Here is a 22,176-nt window from a genome sequence, read left to right on the forward strand (position 1 = left end):
TGAAGGGGCCACAAGTAAGATATTAAAGGTTGGCAACTGCTTTCCAACTTTGTGTATAAATATAGAATGGTACTGCTACTGCTATTGTTGTAGCTAGTGTAGTCAGTTCCCTATTATCCATAATGGAAGGCTGGGCTAGCAAGGTTGAACCAAATTCGGTATTATAAACTTTAATTTTCTGAAATGGTGGACTCCTCATTGGCTTGAAGTAAATTTCCAGGTCTAGAACTAACTAGCTATGTATCTTGAAGAAGTTATTCACCTCTTTAAACCTTGAGTTACCTTATCTATAAAAATGGGATTATTCATACTGCCTTGCATATGTGAAAATTTGTTGGTATTAGTTATACAAAAGGGTGCACCAATGTAGTGCCTGGCACAGTGGAGAATAGGGACAGTATAGTGTGATCGTTATGCATGCAGATTCTGGAGCTAGACTACCTGGGTTAAAAATCCCAACTCTGGCATTTAATAGCTGTGTAACGGGCAAATTACTTCATCTCTCTCATCTCACTTAGCTTAGCTCATCTGTAAAATGGGGATAAAGACAGCAGCTGTTGTGAGGCTTAAATGAACACATGCTTAGAACAGTAGCTGAAATATTGATGAGCTCAATCAATGTAACTGTTAGCCAATTAGTACTAGTAAAGTAGTATGATAGTGCTCTTATCCTTATCTCCGTATCTCTGTCAAAGCTAAGCCTCAAATTGATCAGATTTCTTTCCTCTTTCCATTGTTCTCAGAGGTACTACTCTAAGAAGTTGACAAGAAAAATTTATTCAACAATCTTCAAAATAAGGTGGAGAAAAATTGTGAAGATTCATTGACAAATGCAACAAGTTTTTATTCAACGCCAATACTGAGCTTGGAACCGTGAGATACACTGTTATCTCATTTGCTGTATGTGGTATCAAATAGAAAACCTTAGGAGACGGTCATCTACTTTGATGGTCTCATTAACATATTTAATCTGTAGTGATATTCCCTACAGGATACAGTTTTATGCCCATGTATCTTCCAAGTTGCTATAGGGCATCTATTTGACCCGAGAAACTGAATGCTGTTAAAATCCAGGCTGTTTAGAATCAAAGCAAAAAGGAAGCAAAATAAAATAAGGTACATAAGGAAAATAAGCTTATAAAAACTAACATGGTCTGGGGGTAAAATGCACATATATCCAGGAATAAAAATTCATATTCAAATCAGAACTGCAAAGACAGAATTAAAGTGGGATTCAATTCTGTGATTCCATTTGCAAATCTGCAAAATAAGGATCATCCCAGTTCCTGTGACTGATCAACAAATTTAATTATAGTAAATACAAAGTTCTTTTGTAATTGATAGTGACTTGCATTTAAAAACATACTTCACTCTCTCCCTTTCCCCTGTGCGAAAAGGAGAACATGAACAGTGAAGGACATTTAGAAACAAGACATAGTGTTTGCTACAATTTGGTTTAGACACAGCCATGCTTTCTTATAATGTTATTACAGTATCATTAAGTGCAACAAGTAAGCAGCTCAAGTGCTTTGTCTATATATAAATATCAACATCAGGAGAGAGTATATGGCAATTAAGAACCTGGTTCTGATAAGAATTCCTTAAAATTGTCTTCCTTTTGATCACAATCGCCCTTTTGAATGTGAGTGCTGGTCTCAAAGATTTGCAGATAAGAGAAATAGCAAAGGGGCTTACCCCAAGATTAGTAACCAACTCTAAACTTATTATAGGTGAGGGAGAGTGCTTCATAACTCAATCTTCTATTTCTAGGTGATGTTAGAAAAGTACTTTAACATCAAGATCACCAACAAATACTCTGCCACTTTCTGATAATGAGCTATTTAAATTTACAGTAGTTGTATCTTATTTATCTTTGTATCTTCAATACCTAGCATCTAGTAGACACTCATTTTTTGAAGAAAAAACCCTTGCCTGTCCAAAGATAAATTTTGACAAAAGTTGACTAGAATAAAATCTTTATTGGCTCCATTTGAAATTATATAAACTCCACTCCCTTACATACTTGACAGCTTAAGTTCCTTATGTTGTTCCATTTCTTTAAATATACCTTAAGTTGCTTATTTACACAATAAAAACAATGTCCAACATCAAATAACATACTTCTCTACAACTATTGGAAGTAATCTCAGGAAAGCTCATTTAATTGAACTTGATGTTAGGTCTTTCTCAGATTATTATTCTGTGGCATCCCCTAATTTTGCACGATGCTTGAAATACCCTTAAATTGTCAATCAGTGTTTCTGGTCTTTACTTATTATGGTCCAAAGAGAGAAGATGGAAGTGGATTGAGATAAAAGAAATAGTTTCACATATGTTCATGTAGTGTATACATTCACAGACGTAAATATGAGACAGAAAGACCGTCTCTGCAACAAACTCTTTAAACTGGGCTATTAGCTCACCTCTCTGAGCCTTGATTTTCTCATTTCTAGGATGATGTTTTCATCCTAGAATCTTTCTGCTTCCCTTTTTGCTCCAACATCCTACAATTTGGTTCCAATTTAACAGATGCATAACCTGCAACACTCACTAATACATTTTGCTGGAAGTTGGTCAGTCCTTAGCAAATCAGAGGCCAAAGAATGTTCCACTTCTTATTCTACATCTGTTCTTGGGGCAGAAACTTATGGAGAGCTGGGCTCAAAGAAGTCCGAAGTGAAATTCTCATTCTTGGCTGGAGCAATGCCTGTATGTAACTTAAATAGCGTCTAGGTTTAAATGCCATAGAGCATTTTTTACTGACACTGCACACTGGAATCACCTGACGAACTTTATTTTATTGGTGCCTGAGTCTTACCCGCCAGAAACTGTATTAAATTAATCTAGGCACAGACTGGGCATCAGAATTTTTATAAGCACCCTGGGTAATTCCAACCAGAGAAAAAGGAGACAATTATTGGCATAGAGCAGTGATTCTCAAACTTTAGCTCAATCAGTCACCTGGAGGGATTATTAAGACACAGATTGTTGGGTGCCCTATTCAAATTTGATTCAGTAGGCCTGGGGTAAAGCCCAAGAATTTGCTTTTCTAGCAAGTTCTCAGGTAATGCTGATGCTTTTGTCCAGAGACCTCACTTTGAGAACCACTGGCAATGAGGAAATAACATTGATGGGTACATGTGAAGTCCTGAGTTTAAATCCTGATTCTATTATTACCACCTATGCAATCTTAGGAAAATAATTTTATTCTCTTTTCTTTAGTGTCTTTATAACAATACTTAGATCTCAGAGTTGTGAAGCATGAACAAATAGTGTTACCAATTAAGGTTTAGTACAGTACCTGGCACAGAATGCAGTAACAAATGTTAATTTCTCTTTTCCATTATGTGGCTAGATGGTGTGATTAAGTTAAATCAATAGCACAGATTAAAACTTGGCAAGAAAAGAGAATTGAAGCAAACAATGTCTTTTTAGAATTAAATGTATAATACACGATGATAAACGTAGAGAAGTGTTTTAAGAATATGGTCTTAAAAATACTTTCATTTAAAAAATTTTTGAACATAGTAATTCAGGTGGTAGGAATATTAGATACAACCTATAAAGTGACAGCAACATTAGATTGAATTTATAAAGAGCATGAATTTTTAAATGATCTATAATGGACTCTGATACCTTATCAAAGTCTTCTACAGAAACAGAAATAATTGAATAGCGTATCTGCCTAAAACTTTGGTATATGGATCTTTAAATGCTATTTAATTACAAAGAAAACCTAAATTATTAAAGTGCATCAGAATTCCTATTATCAACCAAAGCAAAGCTCCCACCAACGATGGGATGGGTGTTCTTTTAGTGTACACATACCTACAAATAAACTCGCTTTCCTTCCTGTTTGCTGTTTTGTTTCACTTTGTATGTCTCGGGTCCTCTCAGGTATTAATGTCCAGCCCAGCCCTGAGATGAATCCTGGGAGGAAGCAGGCCCACTGCAGAAGCTGTCGCGCATTCCTCCAGATACAGGGAAGGCATCAGAGGTTGTGTCTTCAAAGTGGGGTGGGTTGAAGTGAGAACTGGAATACTTGTCAGTGTTTCTCTGTGAAACCTACAAGTGCAATTGTCTAAGTGAGTCTCAAAGGTGCGGCCTAAATCACATCGGGATTGTTCAAAGCAAATTTCTCCCTATATGAATAGTTAACCCAGAGGCAAGATCTTACTGGGGTTTTTATTTTTAAAAGGCTTCCCTTTACACTCTGGCCTCAAGTCATTATGTAACAGCTTTCTTTTTCTGAATTCCTAAAAGAAAGTGATGGTTGTCTGCACATCTTTGTTACTGCATCGTGTTCTCAATAGTTTCATTTATTTTTGTTTTCAGCTTTTACCTAACCTGATCATATACTTTTAACTTATTTATGAATTCTCCTAACTACACTGTGAGCTCAAGAGTCCTTAACTTGTCCCCTTCTTCCATGGAACTTTCTCAATTGTCTCAATTCTCAGTAACTGTTTGTGTTCCCTTTTGCTGTCTGCAATATAAATTCGACACCAACTTACATTGCCCTGCCTATATAGCTAATTCCATTTTTATACGTATAGGTGTTCTCTTCCCAACTGGAACTCCCCCCAAAAAAACCCTTTGGGGTGAAGGCTATACGTGTTTCACTTCTTTGTAAAAGTATCTTAACAAAGCTGATGTCCAATCAACATTTGTAAAATACTAGATCATCCATGCTAAAAATCAGACACAACTGGTTGCCTGAGGGAAAATGCTCGCACTCTTGCTGTCAAGATTATATAAGGCCTATAGTCTAATCAGTATCTTTGTAGGATGGAAATGATTTTTTTTTTTTTTTAATGATTTTCTTAAAGCCAGAAAATTAGCCTTGGTTTAGTCCTCTTTAGTGCTTTAAAATCAACCTTCAATACCACATGAACATGATGGTTCTTACCTCATTAATAACCTTAGTATTCCCTAGCATCTATTCACTTATATCCTTTTCTCAAGGTTTCCCTAAGAAACATCCACCAGACTTCCTTACCCCCTGAAAAAACGAAACTCTTTTTTTCCCCATCCCTGCAAAATGGTTTATTCACTAAAAGCCATAACCAGTGTGTAGAGGCTTTCTAAAAGACTAGCAATCCAAACTCTCTAAACTTAACTGAATCAAAAACAAAGCTGTTTCCTGCCCATTGTGACAGGAAGCAGTTCCTTCTCGTAAATTTTGCCTGTTACTAGAAACCAAAAAGACTGGTGGATAGTCTGAAAGGGCTCAGGTGCCACCTTGGAGGCACTATCCTTTTTCTTTTGAGTTTTTCTTCCACTGGGTTGGTTTGGCCCCATCACTACAGCTCTGACCACAATCATTCCAGCTGATCCTTTAACAGGACTATGAGGTATCAAAAAAGTCACTAAGGTAGACCAGAGAGTGGTAAAATTTATCTTAAAATCTGTTTTCGAACAGATTGACTTGCGCAAAGCAGGATTATGGCATTTTTACCTCAATTTCACCTTAGTTATTTTGAAAAGAAATAAGATTTCTAAGATTTTCAATTAGTTGCTTCAGTTTTTTCCTTTTCTTTTTTTAAAAAATTATTTAGATTGGGTGTCCCATAAGACTCACTCTCTCACTCCCACTGTATATGAAATTCTTCAATTAAGATCATTGCTTACATCGGAAACCTAGAAACCAGAGTAGCTTCCTACCTCTTTAATTCTCCATATGGCATTACTATTATACTATCATATATGCATATAAACGTACATATGTATGTGTGTGTGTGTGTGTTTTAAAACATGAAAATGCTCTCTTCATTATCTTTTGTTTGATATAGGCACCCAAGTATGTAGTCAGAAAGTAAATAAAGGCCACGAAAACTTCCCAAGGAAGATCATTAAAAAGAAAAATCCTCTCTTCCTCTTATATTACACAGCTGGCCTTTGAGGTATGCCAGCTAAGAAATAGGTATCACCCAAGGTGATGGGAAGACTGGACCTTTCCCTCTTTGGGTTGTAGCTGAATTTCTATTGGCAGTCATAGTAAGATATGTAACTCGTCATTTGTGCTGAATCTTTTCTTCAGCTTTCCTTCAAACAATGCCTTTACTCTCCCATAAGAATACGAAGACTTGGAGACTTTGAAGAGCAAGGTTCTGGCTGGGAAGCAGTCTCTTTAAATCATGTGTTACCTACGCAGAGAGGGGGAAAGATATGGGAAATGGCAGGGGAGGAAAGTGAGAGAAAGGAAGAAATGTATCTCCACTGGGCGCACTAGAGGAAAAGCAAGCTTTTCAAAATTGTTGCCGGTATCTCATGAAGACCCAAGCTGCTACCATGCTGAGGGCAAAAACTGGCACCAGGACCATAGCTATGGGAATACCACTTGGCTCTCCTTCACCTCGATGTCCGATAGGCCCATTCTGCACCTGTAACTGGAAAGGAAAGAAAAATGTGAACTCTAGTGATCAATGTGTGTTTAAAACTGAAATGTTTGGTTGACACATTATCTGGGTGTACAGTCTCTAGATTACCCAAAGCTGCAAACACAAGAACTATCTAGCAGTAGGTGTCTTCACTGTTTGTCCTCAATTGACAACATCAGTGTCATCGATTCTTTAGAAATAAAATAAGTTTGATGCGGAGGCATTTAACCTTGATGTGCTACTGATCTAAAAAGAGACCCCTGAGAGCAAGTCAGATAACCTCCTTCTGTTTTTGTACTGCCTCCACCAAGCTCTATGTGTATCATATCAGGAATATGAAGATATGTGATAAAGCTTATTGATCCTATAGGAAACCTGGAAGTTATTAGGCAGAGTTGGGGACATCCATCTTCCTAAAAATGTTGACTTAGAAAGATCATCAGTCATTGGAGTGCAATAAAAGCAGGTATGGACAATGTTATTTAAATTATCTGTTATCTAAGCATAAACTGCACCCAGGTAATGCCATTATTTAGAAATACTTTCCATATCTCAAAAGGCACACACTCCCTCCTAAGATGGGGTCATGTCCTTCATCTCTTATTTTGTAGTACTAGACACAGCTAAAGGTGAAACCTGTAGGGAACAGGTAAATAAGCATAAAGAAATCACATCCAAGCATCAATTTAAGAGGGAATAACTTTAAAGGCACATTGAACCTGTTTTGCAAACACGTTCCAAAATCCTTCCTATGGGAAGAATTACGTCTACCCAGGAATCTTTTCCCATCATCCAAATTATAAAACACTGGGAACTAAGAAGTGGATATAGGGATAGGTGCTGCCTTGACTGAATTCTGAATTCCATTTCTGTTTTCCTGGAGCTCACCTTTGAGCATTAGAGCTTTGGTCAGGAAAGTCACCAAGTTGATAAGTAAAAGGTTCATGGCAGTGATAAGGAAAAACACATAGTGAGTGGGTATGAGAAAACCCACCTTTGTACTTAGAGTTTTATAAGTAAGAATGTTGAACGGCAACATGTTTCCTTCCATACTGGAAAAAAAAAAAAAGATTCTGGTTGTAACTTTTCCCCATTTATTTTAATTTGGTTGTCAAGCTTTATTTTGAAGGCACGTTACCTTGAAGCTAGGACCTGGTTTGCAAAAATACAGTTATGAATTCCCTTTGATGATAAGTATAAGTCCCAGAAGACCCCTGCCTATGCCAGTCAAACACTTCAAAAGAGAGTGAAAGAAAAAAAACCCAAACATATCACTGAAGATTATACCACAGGGTTTATTCACAGAACAGTACAAAAACCTGATGCCAGGTTTCTGGCTGTGAATGACACTTACCCTGTGCTGCACTCTCAGGGACACGGCATAGCCTGCATTACGAAAGAGGTCTACAGCATCCTGGTGTAGCAGATTCTTTAGGTCTTGGCCATTTACCTGTCAAAAACAGCAAGGAAAAGTAGTAAGAGGCAGAATACAAACTCTCTTAAGTCAAAGATTTACTCTCGTGTGACCAAACATTTAAAAAACAAACTCCTACAGAGTAAATCCCAAGGGTTAGGAGAATGGGTAAAGTTACTCAGAACTCAGTATAACTTTTCATTTTCAAAGCTATGTTCTCCTAGAACTTAGGTTCCATGGGCCATTTGAAGAGCATCTAAGAAAAACAAAAAAGTGGTTGCTCTTTCATCTTAGCTCCTATAGCCCATCTTGACACTTGGGAGTCTGTTCTTGTATTTATATGTCTTCCATGAGCATCGGCCTGGCTCCTGATGGATAACATGGTCTAAGTTTATTCCTAATTCATGGTATTGCCAGCTACAACTCTAGAAATATAACTATGAAACTCTCCCACTATTTATTTCGATGTGGTACAAATCTATTATCCCATTCTATCATTGTTGTTCTATTATGAACAATTGCCCTTGATTCCATGGATTCTCCTATCCTCCTTGAGTTTACTAAAAACCATATTCCTGTGATAATACAAACTCCTAAAAAAATGTTTCAGTGTAGGTCAGTCCTACTATTTAGAGGTGAGAGATGTGAAGGACTATTGGTATTAACACTTTTTTAGTGCCAGGGCTGACACTGGCCACAAGTGATATCTATCCTATACGGCACTCAGTGACAGAGCATAGCCCACTTTATGCCAGATCTACATATCTTTTATACATGTCAATGTCATCAGCAACGATAGCAGCAAGAACATCTATTTATTTGGTAGGTCTGTGCTATGTGTTTTACATTAGGAACTATCTAATTTAATTTTCACAATAATCCTATGAGGTAGACATTATCATCTTGTTTTCACAGATGAAGAAACTGAAGCTTAGCAAGTTTAGGTAATTTACCAAAAGGCATAATAAATGTAGGAGCTAGGGTTAGGGTTTTTAAATACCAGAAGGAAGATCAAAGTGGCCTGCATTTTACTGTTCCTTCTGCACTATTCCTCCACCATGGCTCATTATTCCCTGCTCAGCTGAAACTCGAGCTGTTGACTTATTCAACCCTCTCACCTTCCTTGCCACAGTCTTCCTTCTCCTAGAGGTTCATAATAGCCCCTCCACTCTATCTCCTGCCAGTATCCTTGGTGAATTAATTTAACAACACTGTGGCCTTGTAGACTGTCTACCTTCCCAAATTAATAGTTTCTAGCTCTATTCTGTTAGTCACCAACTACCATAAGCCTTGGACTTCAATATTAGGCTTGGTTCAACTTCAATATCTCAGACTCTTAAAAACTGACCATAATTTCTACTCCCCTCACACTTCTTATTCCTCTCCTGAGGAGCCTCTTTATCCTCATCAATGCCTTTAACCTTTTCAGATTTTACTTGCATCCTTACCTATCTAGGAGTTCCTGTTGTTATTTCAACAAAGCACTTGGTAAAATATAAAAATTCCTTGTCCCCATGATCTTCTGCCATCTTTCCAGTACTGGGCAACACACTGCATTTACCTTCTTTGTTATCGAGTTTAATAATCCTAGAGAAAAACAGACAGTCACACACTCCACTACAGATCTATGCTAGATGACTTCTGCTATACTCTTACAACCCTTCCATCATCTGGTGAACTCTCTTATAAATACCCAGTGGTAGCTGTTCCACACCTTTTCTACCATCAAACTCCAATTCCAATTCCATCTCTCTCTAGGCAGATTCCTTTGCCTTTTCTTTCTTTCTTTTTTTTTTTTGATTTTTAGGTGAGGCAACCCTTGGTTGACCTCACAGATTGCAAGGACCTTGTCAGCTTACAATCCCTTATTTTTCATTTTTTACGCTACAGCACCTGGTCTTCCTAGGTGTTCTCCCATCCAAGTACTAACCAGGCCCGATCCTGCTTAGCTTCCAAGATCAGACAGGATTGGGCTTGTTCAGGGTGGCATGGCTGTAGACTGCCTTATCTTTCTTGAGAATATTGAGAACTTCTTACAAACACTTTCTCAATTTTCTTTCCTTCCCCCTAAAAGTATGATATCTTCTCACTGCTACTTCCTCTTTGTGTCTGAATTATTTCCTTTATGAGGCTAAACCATCTACTAGTGCTCTAGATCATATTCCTTCTAGCCTCCATACAGAACTTAGTCACTTACTCCTCTCGATTCCTTAATTATTATCACCCTCTGCTCCTTCTCAACTAAATTTATCCTCATCTATAAAGAAAATACAAATATTTCTTGGAATCCACTATCACCTTCTTCTCATCTTCTCTCCTCTTTCATTGCAAAACTTGTTTAAAGAACTGTTTGTATGCACTGCCTCCACTTCCTCAGCATCCCCTCACTCCATTCTCTTGTAATCTCATAATATATGAAATGAGAGAGAAGAACATGCTGTCCCGCAGGACAGCAGTGAATTCCAATCGCCAGATCCTATAGCCCTTTTTCAGTCTTCAGACCACCTCCTCCCTTCTGCAGTTCTCTCCTGTCTTAGCTTATGAATACTGAGCCCTCTTAGGTCTTGAACTATTCCTTTCCCGATTCCTTTTTACTTCTTTCTTAAGGTAAGTAAATATTCCTTAATGGCAGTTGTCCTTTGTCCTCTTTAGCTTTTCTCCCATGTGATCTTTCACAATTTCAACTGTAGTCTGCAAAACAACCCTCAAATTTTTATCCCTACTTCTGGATTTGCCAATTTCCTCCTGGTTGCCTGTACTTGAATATTCTGCTATATCCTAATTCAACATATCCAAAGTCTCTTTATTATTTCCCACAAAACCAGACTATCCCAACTTCCTTCTTAGTCCTCAGACTAAAATTTCGATATTTTAAAACTGTCTCCACTCTGTCAATCTTCACATACAATATACTGCCAAATCCCGTAGTCTAATAACAATGACTTTCCTCATATGCTATTTAATTTTTATTACCTCTCTCTTTAGGCTGTGGATATTTTTAGCTGAACTTCTGTAATCACCTCTCTGACTTACTTTCCTTTAAGTCCTCCCCCATTCGAACCTATTCAAATACTATATCTCCAGACCAATCTTCCCCAAGTACAATTCTGTTTATGTCACTTTATGACTCAAAACAAAAATAGGAACAGGAGAAGAAAGAGTGCATGCCTAATTTCTCATTCTGGTACACGAAGTCCTAAAGGAAATAGCTTGAAATTATCTTCTCAGTTTAGTCTCTCACTACTCCCTTTCATATATCTTCTGCTCTAGCTAAATCATATAACTCATAATCCTGGGATATAAAACATATATTCTTACTTTCATACCTGTGCTTAAGCGATATCCAGCATCTGAATACCTTTCCCTTTTAAAAAATTCTTTTTATCTTTCAAGATTGATCTTAAATTGGGTCAGTCCTGCTACCCATAGTGTAGGAATGAATACAGGGTTTTCTAGTTAATGGGCTTTGATTTCGTGCTATCAAGCCATATTCTGCTTATGTCTTTCTTTTCTTTTTTGGTAGATGTGTCACAGAGAAAGAACTTTAGGATTTCTCAATTGCGTCATTCTCAGTGACTCAATTTTCTAGTTAATTCCTGGGGGAGAGAATAGGTGTGAGACCACTGATTGTAGTGACAATATTCAACTAATCTAACCCATGGGAAAACTGTATTTCTCATTGTAAAAAAAAAAAAAGAAAAAAAAAAAAGAGGTATTTCTTTTCCTACAGAGACAAATAAGGTAATGATGCATTCATGTCAATGAATGCCAAAGATGTTATAGCTCAATATCGGAGCCAGGTTTCATAGTAATATGAATGCAAATGGGAGAACTGAGTCACTAATACGACACTCAATGGCAGGAATACTGAGTTCAAAATCATCTTTGCCATAGTAGTGAGTAATAATTGCCAGCAACCACTGCATATTTATTATCATCTCTGGAGTTGTCTATTCATTTTACATGTATTAACTTATTTAGTCTTCACAATGGTCCTCCTATAAGTTAGGAGCCCCATTTTATAGGTGATAAAACTAGAGAGGCTATGCAACTTGTACGTGGGCATACAGAATGGAAGAAACAAAGCCAGGATTCAAACTCAAGCTGCTCAGCCCAAAACCTTCATTTCAAAACACTGAACTATAGAAATTTACATTGTAAGCAAAGATTTTATTTTTGTAACATATTACTATCTATCATTAATGCTGTAAATTGAATTTTTATTGTTTTTGCAGTTTTATTTGTATCTATTAAATACATTAAAATTTTGAGTTGTAAAAATTATAAGGTGTTTATATACTAATATTTTTATTCATTTGTATATATTGAAGTAGCATTAAAAATTAAAAAGCAATTTAGTTAATTGTCACTTCACTGAGAAGGCCTTTCTAGATAACTCTATTAGATGTGATTAATTTGTCTTTAAATCTCCATACTATGTAACCATCTTAAAGCTTGAACTGAACTCCACCTTATATAATATCACTTTATATTCTACTGTAAATAACTTGGAGAGATTGTATCTCAACTCATCATTATAACACCTATAATACCTGAATAGTGCTTCAACAACACTCGAGTATAATAAATGTCACATGATCTCCCGTAAGAGTATAACCCGCAAGCCATAACTACACAAAGCCTGACTGACATAGTCTCAATATTACACAAAGCTGAAAGGCCTGTAGTCTATTAGCAGCTTTATCCACCAATGACCCAGTGTGTAATCTTGGTCATCACCTGAGCTTCCTTCTGCTAAGGAAAGAAAGATATTTGGTGACATCGGGCAAAAGAAGGTGCTATACAGGGCATAGGCAAATTATGCCAATTATGCCTTCTGATCCTCCTAGTTAAGCCTAAAGGTATTCTAACATAAGAGGACTGTTACCCTAATTGCTTTTTTAAAAAAATAAAACTCCCAAACAAGGGGCCTTTTAAAAATGCAAATGGAATTTCAAAGAACCATTTCTCACTCTTTTTTGATGTAAACCAGCCCCATAAAACAAATCATGATTCTTTCTTTCTTGACAATGTCATCTCGCTCCAGAGCCAAATTTGCTTTCCAACATCTACCTCTTCTTAGCATTTTCACACATTCCAGGTCATATTGACTAACCATCACGTTCTGTAGGCTTTACCCCTAAATACATGTAGAATCCATTCTCTTTATCACCATCTTTCTTAATAGAGACCAGAGGGTCTCAAAGTGTGGTCTCAGACTTAGCGGCATTAGCACTAACCTGGAAACTTGTTAAAAGTGAAAATTATTAGGCCCCATCCTACCAATCTATGCTTTCACAAGCCCTCCAGGGGATTCTGAAGTTTGAGTTAGCTCAACCTAAACTGCCTGAAATGGCCTTCTAACTGGTCTCCACACCCAGCCTACTTAATCTATTTAATACATATTCTATGCATCCACAAATTTCATCTGTGATTTTCCATTTACTGGAGTTGTGATTTTTCAAATATGGGTCTATTGACCCATTACAGAAGATAGTGAAGTCAATTCAGTGGGTCAAGACCAGCATTTAATTTTTAGAAAGTGAACTTAGAAGAAAACACAACATATCAGAGAGTATCACATGTAGAAGAATTATTATTTTGTTAAAATCTGCTTCGAGTGTGTGTGTGTAAACATCTACTTCCTTTTACAGGTCATAATTTAAAAGGTCTGAAAGACAGTAGCCTTCAGCAGTGCTTCTCAAACTTTATTCACACTTACTCAGATCTGGTTATAATGCAAGCTGAGGAAGGTTCCTGAGACTGCATTTCTAACAAGTTCCTGGGTGATGGCCAGATGGTCCTTGGACCTCACTTTTAGGATTAAAAACTACTGAGAAATCTTAGAACACTACTAAACTTGCTACTTCAGCTTCCTTAATGTATGGCACAGTAAGTTCTATTGAACTTAAGCTACGGCAGATTTGTGATATGCTAGAAAATTTTGCTGACTAAAATGTTCAGAGACCTGGGCTGGTAATGTTCTAGTTAACTGAAGGGGAAACACATAATTTTTTTTGCCTTAACTATGGCTGTTAGCAGTCTTTAGAAATTAGTTTTCTATTTCTTGCCTTAGGTAATGAGTAAACTGAGTTAAAATTTGTTTTCTTTAATGATTAGTAATTTTGAATTGCCTCAGGATAATCTAACATTATCTCAAGATAATGTTAAGAGTTACAGGAGCTCTAAATATAGGATAATATAAATGTAGATGTATAAGATGTGAAGAATGGGCTCAATTTAAGAAGCAATAACCTCAGATTTCACTCTGGATATTTTAATTTTTTACCAAGATCCTGAAATGAACTGCAGTTTTGGGGAAGAGGGTCTCTTTTATTTAACAAAGTTGAAAGAAGAAAAAAAAATTATCCAGTTCCAATTAATCATCAGGCCCAACCAAAAAAGTCAGTTATGCTATAATTCATTCACAGAGCAACTGACTTACTAGATGCTCACTCTTCATAAAAATGTATAGTTCACTGAGGATTGACTATTCTTGACTATCCACCTCCCTTCATTTAGGCAGACACATGGGGAAAGTAAGAAACCTAGACAGCTTACTTTTTTTTTCCCCACAAAAATAAAATTTCCCCAGGTTCCCTGATAATCTATACAATATTATACCATCCTCACCATCAAACACAATGAACTCTGAGTGAGAAATCCTCAGCCCTCATCTCAATTTCAGGTCTGTTCTGCTATATGTAACATCTGTGTTTGTTTCATGGTTATCAGATGTAACAGGGCCTTAAATATCATTTACAGTCATTAAGGAAATTTCTTTCTTTTTTTTAGTTTAAACCACCCAGTGTTCACAGAAATTTAAATTTCACGTTGGATGTGAAAGGGAAAACTACATAATAAATCATACAGTTATTTAATTTTAGAACTTGAAATTAAGACAAAACATGGGCATTTAGGGAGAAATAAAAAGATTAGTCAATAATAACGCCCAAGAAATCTAGATCACTTAATGCTACTTCTATTAGTTATCTAAATGGATATGTGCTAAGGAAGGGATATAGTTTGATTATCTAACAAAAGTTAAAAGATATATTTACATATCTTTTAAATATATGGGGCATATTTTATAACATGGAAAAATAACCTGTGTGAGATTAGGAAAGCTCATAAAGAATCAATGGAAATATAAGCTAATAAATAATTTAGCATCACTTTAGAGAGACTCCAAAGCCAATAATAAGTGAATACTCAAGTATATCAAAGGGATAAAGTGAGTTAAACATGGATGCAATCATTTAATGGTTAATGTCTAACAAGTTCACTTAAGAATAAAGAGGGAACAGGATGATGAGGCAAGAGAGGCATTATTTCTTAAGGATCTAAGAAGAATAATTTTGGAGCAAACTCTTGGAAAGGAAACTGGAGTCAAAGAATATAGACCTGGATAGAATGGAGAGAATATGCTGGCCTTTTCCTTATACATGCTTCATCTTATTCTCTTTCTGTCTTCTTTATTTCTCTCCATATCTGACTTGCATTTTCCCCTCTTCTTTCACATGTCTTTACCTTAATTGGCCAGAACATAAACTTAAATCATTTTTTATGTTATATATATATTTGTAATAGTAAATATCTTGTATAGACCTTTGTAATACTTCTTGTATTTTGATAAAGTGAAATTCTCTTTGCTATAAATTTTAAAGTCAAGTGAGATGAGCTTTTTAGACATCTACTTTTCTCCTCATTGGCATTTATCTCCTACCCTTTTTAAAAACTTGAGTGGTCTTCCAATTATTTTTTTCTCTATGAGACAATAACCCACATAAGAAAGGCTTCTCGTCTCAGCTTATATCTAATAAATTCTCTCACATTGAGGTTTGTCTTTTTTCTCTCTAATTCTACCCTTTATAGAAAGATTAATTTCAGTTTTTATATAAAACCATACATAAAATCTACTAATTCACCATGTAACTTTCTCTTTAGGATAACTAATACTAGCTCCTCATTTACCTTTTTGGAGGTTGTATAGAATACTGTATAAGCGTACAGGTTCCAAATTCAGACAGACCAAAGTTTTAGTCCTCTGCCACTTACTACTTGTGTGACCTTGGGCAAGCTGCCCGATCTTACCAAGACTCAGCTTCCTTAGCTGCAAAACAGGTATAATAATTGTACCCACCTCATAGGGTTACTACAATATTAAATCAGTTTAAAGTTCTCCGCATATTGCTTAGCATATAGTGCTCAAAAACTTCTAACCATTCTCATTTTTCAATAACCTACCTTTAACCAAAGCTTTTTGAATAATACTGCTATTTTTAACCCTGATACTTTTTAAGTCTCTCTTGTGTCAAAATATTAGAATGCATAGTTCCTAAATACATGCTATATCTTACTTTAACAAACTACTCTCAAGTTTTCCTTAACGTACCACTCAATTTGACTTCATGTTTTTAGAATGTCCTTCTCCTGGGAGCTATAGGAAATAATCTGCTTCTTAACTTCTCAATGTCCTTTCAGATAAAAGGTAGATTATCATTGTCTCTATCTCAATGGATTAATAAATACGGTCTAGAAGCTTATTGTACTGAGAGCAGCAAAAGGGTCAGTGAGAAGGACTAAAATGTGATATTACCATCCATGATACTCTATATTCTGGATCGGCCAACCTTGCTGGGTTTGCCTTAATTTGTAATTTGTTAAATATACACTGAGTACTGTGCTAGAATGTAAAAGGTTAAAAAAAGATCTGGTCCCTGCCCTTGAGGGACTTCCAGATAATAATAAAATTAATGGTTACCGTGTAATAAGGGTACTACTACATACATTAGCAGAGTAAAATGGGAGCACAGTGGACAGACATCCAAATCAGATTACATTTTAATTTTTTACCTTAATAATGGGTGAAAAGGGGCTCTGAGTCTAAAAAGACCTTCCTTTTTTACTGCTTATGGCATAAAGGAATACATATTAGTATTTTAATCAACAAAAGACAAGTGATAAGTATAATGAAAGAATGACAAAAATTGTGGGTTTTAAATGCCTCCCCCATCTGCAAGTCCCTTACCTCTCACTGTTTCACAGTTTTTGAACTTGGGTAAGTAACTTCACATTCTGGACTTAATTTGCTTTGTCTATCAAGTGAGGTAATATCCTCCATACATTATGGTAGGGATGGAAAAGATGACTGATCAAGGTCCCTCCCATTGAACTCTATAATTTGGATAGTTCCAGATCCAAAAAGGCAGGCAGGAATCTTCCCAAGGAAAGGACTAGAAGTAGGAACTAGGGTCTAGGGAGCAAGGGACAGTGAAGGAGGCCGAAGCCAGTTCTCACCGAAAGGATCTTATCACCCTCCTGGAGCCGCCCATCCAGGGCCGCAGCCCCATTCTCTTTGATGCGGCTGACGTAGATGCCACTGTCATTGGAGATATACTGCTGATCTGTCCCACCGACGATGTTGAAGCCCAGCCCTGAGAAAATCATGGAGGAGTTGTGAAGGAGATAGGGATGAAGAAAAAGAAAGGGATTAAAGAAGAAGAAGAAAAAGAAAGGAGAAAGGCCTGGTGGAGAGGGGAGGCTGGTGAGTCAGTGAATAGTATCATCATAGAGGTCCAGAGTACCTAGAGTTGCCCATTCAGACCAGGTAGAACTAAAAATACAAACATGGCAATCAATATGGTTTGTTGAATATAAAAAGAAAGATCTATACTAACTCAGAGAAAAAATAATGGTGATTCTAAGACGAGCGTCTGCTCACACTTAATTCTGATTCTGTTTGTGGGATTCAGAGGACCCAGTTCTTGACCTTCCTGCCAATAATGTAATAGGGTTAGCTGTGTTCATGAGAAAAAACCATGCTTTCAACTAATTAGCAAATGAACTACTCCTAATCAAACTTTCTCCTCCATACTTCTCTTCCCCCAACCTTTCGGAGAATTTGTGTATGATGGTGTTTTGGAAGAAACAGTCTTGGAAGTTTCATTTATTCTTTTTTCTATTTTGAGTTGAGGGGGTAGTCTTATAGGTGCTGGCAGGAATCTTGGGAAACAGAAAAGTAACTGATGCTTCATAATAGGACTCAATCATCAAATTCACTCCTCTTTCCTTTTCTACCTCAAGTGCAAACCACATTCTTGGGTATAGTAATTGCCAAGTTTTATTTACGGTAGCAAACTGACTACTCAGTGATTAGCAACTCCCCATTTTCCCCTCTCCCTAGCCCCTTGCAATCACCATTCTATTCTTTGCTTCTAGGGGTGACTATTTTAAACAAGCATAAAATTTCAGTTACACAAGATTAGTAAGTTCTAGAGATCTGATGAACAACATTGTGCCCATATATAATAATAATGTATTATAATATACTTAAAAATCAGTCAAGAGAGTAGATATCATTTAAGAGCTCTTACCACAATGAAATAAAATATTTTTAAAGAAGAAAACCGACCACCAAAATACTATTTCCATGGACTAACCACTACATTGTAGGAGGGATTTCACTTTACGAAAACCATTGTTATGAAGAGATTTTACCTATGCACTGACAGAAAAAAAAAAAAGAAAAGAAAGAAAGAAAAAGGAATTTCCCTAGGGTTTCCTAGGATTTTATGTCTGGTAATGTAGAATTCAGAGCCACAGTGCAAAAAAAGAAAGAGATAGTTTGGAAAAAATTAAAAAACAAAAATCTGGTTGCACAACCGGAAAGAAGAGCCATAATCACTAGCCTATTACTGGTTTCAGTATACCTCTGATCCTCAGCTTCCTTTTCTGTAACATAAGGGTTATAAATGCTGCCCTATCTCAAAAGGTAATTGTTACATGAAATCTGAAAAAATCCTTATAAACTACATAGTGGTTGCTGTATTTAGTAGCTGTACGAAGAATAGTTGTCAATAAACTAGTAATACTTTCTACAGATCCAAAACAGATAGCTGGATGGAGAAAGGATGAATAAATATACAGTATAAATGTGAAAAGTCCTGAAATATAAAAAGACAGATTAAAAAGTCTGTCTCTCTACTAATAGGACAAGACTGAACTAGAACTCAAACTTATTGCAATTAAGTATGTCTATAACCTGTGCCCCAGACATCCCCCTTCATGAGTAGTTTCTAGCAAGGGTAATATTTAAAATAAGCATCAATCAGTCCAGAATATGCACCAACCAATTGTAACAGGCAGCAGCTGGAAACAACTAGAGGTAAAAGGGGGTATCTCAGTACATATCTGCTGACTATCGGCTGTGTCCTAGGACAATCTTCCATAAACAGGGTGGACCACATATCTTGGTTTGTCTGGGAGTCTTGATATACACCTGTTGTCCCAGTGTAATCAAAATATTCCACTTCAATTTCAAAAGCATCTCAGTTTGAACCACTGTGATTATCCTATCTATAAAGGGTAATGTAAAAACATGTTAATTGCAGTATGTTTTGTAACAGTATGGAGCTGATGATAATTTAGGTGTCCATCCTTTGAGGAATAGATAACTAAAATATAGTTAAAAGTTAGAAGCATTGAAAAATCATATATAAAGTAACAATTTTAAAACATAATGCTGGCATTAATAGTACACTATCTTCTTACAAATTAAAAACACATGTACACAAAATAATAATACCTATTTACAAAAATGCATGCATATTTGAGGACATATAAATAAGGCAGGATAAGTAGCCTAGGGAAGTTCCCCTTCCCCTCAAGGATGCCGCTCTAGAATTTTGCCTTAGTCTCTTACTGAGCCCTTTCCCTGTGGCTCTGGAATTTCTCCCTTGCCCCTTACTCAGGCTTCCCCCCGTTTTGATTTCAAGTGCCATGGTCGGGAGACAACATAGATGTCCTTGGGCCACACTCTCCCTTCCAAGTGGCATGAGAAACAAGCTAAGACCTGGAGGCAGGATGGATTGCCTTGGGACACCCACACCTATAGGAAAACAAATAAAAGCCCATAAACAAAAAAACAAGAAAACAAAAGCCCATAATTCAGACAGCTTAGGGGAAACCTCTGAGTTCTCCTCACTTTTCTCTTACGTGTGTACTTTCACTTTAGTAAAACTTGTGGTCTGCTGTATCCTTGAATTCTTTCTTGCAGCATAAGACAAGGACCTGGTCACTGGAGCTCCAGGTCAGGGTCCCCTGGACACCTGACCCGTGGAGCAATCCCGCATCAACTGTTTTAGTGGTAAAATATATGTAACATAAAATTTAACATTTTAACCATTTTTAAGTGTGTGACATTAATTCAGTAGCATTAAGTACCCTCATAATGTTGTACAACCATTACCACTATACATATCCAGAACTTTTTTTATCATACCAAACAAAAATTCTGTACCCATTAAAAAATAACTCTTCACCCCTTCTTCCCCCTAGCCTCTGGTAACCTCTATTTCACTTTCTGTTTCTATGAGTTTGCTATTCTATGTATCTCATATAAGTGGAATCATACAATATTTGTTCTTTTGTGTTTTGCTTATTTCACTTTGCATGTCTTCCAGGTTCATCTTTGTTGCAACATGTATCAGAACTATTTCATTCCACTTAAAGACTGAATAATATTCCATTGTATGTATATACTATATTTTGTTAATCTAGTTATCTGTCAATCTACATTTGACTGTTTCCACATTTGGCTATTGTGAATAGTGCTGCTATAACACTGGTGTACACGTATCTGCTAGAGTCCCTGCTTTCAAATCTTCGGAGTTAACATCTCAGGACTGAACTGCTGGATCACATAGTAATTTCATGTTTAACAATTTAAGGAACTGTCCACACTGTTGAGGAACGGTTTTCCAAACAGCTGTACAATGGTTTTACATTCGAACAAGCAATGTCTAGGGTTCCGATTACTCTCCATCCTTACATCATTTATTTATTTTTATTTTTTGGATTTTTTGGATAATAGTTATTTTAATGATGTTGTGTCCTTGAATTATTCCTCTCAATGGTTTTGATTTGCATTTTCCTAACACTAGTGATATTGAATTCACCTTTTCATGAGCTTATTGGCCATTTGTATACCTTCTTTGGAGAAACATGTATTCAAGTCCTTTGCTTATTTTTGAATTGTTTGTGTACTTGTTGTTGAGTGGTAAGAGTTCTTTATATGTTCTGGATATAAATCCACTAGCAGATATGTGATTTACAAATATTTTTTCCCATTCTGTGGGTTATCTTTCACTCTCTTTATAGTATCTTTTGATACACAAAACTTTTAATTTTGCTAAAACCCAATTTTTTTCTTTTGTTGCCTGTACATTTGGTGTCATATTCAAGAAATCACCACAAAATCCAATGTCATGAAAAAAATTTTCCCTATCTTTTCTTCTAAGTTTTATACTTTAGCTCTTAAATTTAGGTGTTTGATGGATTTTTAATTTCTATAAATGACGTAGAGCAAAGATCCAACTTCAATCTTTTGCATGTGGATATCCAGTTTTCTCAACACCATTTGTTCAAAATATGGTCCTTCCTCCCACCCTTGTTAAAAATCATCTGACAATACATAAGAGGGTTTATTTCTGGGCTCTCTATTCTATTCCATTGCTCTACATATCTGTCCTTACGTCAATACCACACCTTTTAAAATACTTTAGCTTTGTAGTATATTTTGAAATCAGGAAGTTGAGAGTCCTTCAACTTTGTTCTTTCTTTTCAAGATTGCTCTGGCTATTAGGAGGCCCTTTGAGATTTCATATGAATTTAGACTGGGGTTTTTATTTCTGCTAAAAGGCTGATAAAATTTTGAGAGAGATTACATTGAGTATGCAGATCGTTTTGGATAGTATTGTTACAATATTAAGTCTGCCAATCCATGAATGTGAGATGTTATTTTCATTTATTTATGTCTTTAATTTCTTTTAGCCAAATTCTGTAGTTTTCAAGGTACAAATTATTGCCTCCTTGCTTAAATTTACCTATAAGTATTTTATTCTCGTTGATGCTATTGTTAATGGAATTGTTTAATTTCCTTTTCAGACTGTTCATTGTTAACACACAGAAACAACTGATTTTGTGTTTTTCGTATCCTGCAACTTTGCTGGATTTGTTATTAATTCTAATAGTATGGTTATATGTACGTGTAAAATCTTTATATAGTAGAGTTTTCTACATATAAGAAGATTGTGTCATCTGTGAATAGAGACCATTTTATTTCTTCTGTATCTATATGTTTTTCCATTTCTTTTTTCTTTTTTTGGCTTAACTGTTCTGGCTAGAACTTTCAACAGCATGCAGAAATAATGAAAGCAGGCAGTCTTGTTTCTGATCTTAGGAGAAAAGCTTTCATTCCTGCATCATTGAGTATGATGTTAGCTGTGGATTCTTCATATATGGCCTTTATCATGTTGAAGAAGTTCCCTTCTATCTCTAGTTTTTTGTGTTTTTTGTTTTTTTTTTTACATGGAAAGAGTT

General features: G+C 36.1%; 1 protein-coding gene and 1 pseudogene across 1 annotated transcript in view; both read right to left on the reverse strand.

Moving 5' to 3' along the window:
* Nucleotides 1–819: 819 nt before the first annotated feature.
* Nucleotides 820–22,176, reverse strand: part of SYNJ2BP (synaptojanin 2 binding protein) — a gene marked incomplete at its 5' end in the record, with an annotated part of 35,678 nt that continues 14,321 nt past the window's right edge. The window contains 3 exons of the mRNA XM_006916491.2: nucleotides 820–6,389; nucleotides 7,735–7,830; nucleotides 17,095–17,231. Coding sequence (XP_006916553.1) covers nucleotides 6,249–6,389; nucleotides 7,735–7,830; nucleotides 17,095–17,231 — 374 coding nt within the window. The remainder of the gene's footprint in view (nucleotides 6,390–7,734; nucleotides 7,831–17,094; nucleotides 17,232–22,176) is intronic.
* On the reverse strand, nucleotides 9,676–9,794 carry LOC112483515 (annotated as a pseudogene).

The sequence above is a fragment of the Pteropus alecto genome, unplaced genomic scaffold (assembly GCF_000325575.1).
Source record: "Pteropus alecto unplaced genomic scaffold, ASM32557v1 scaffold657, whole genome shotgun sequence".
Classification (NCBI taxonomy): Eukaryota; Metazoa; Chordata; class Mammalia; order Chiroptera; family Pteropodidae; genus Pteropus; species Pteropus alecto.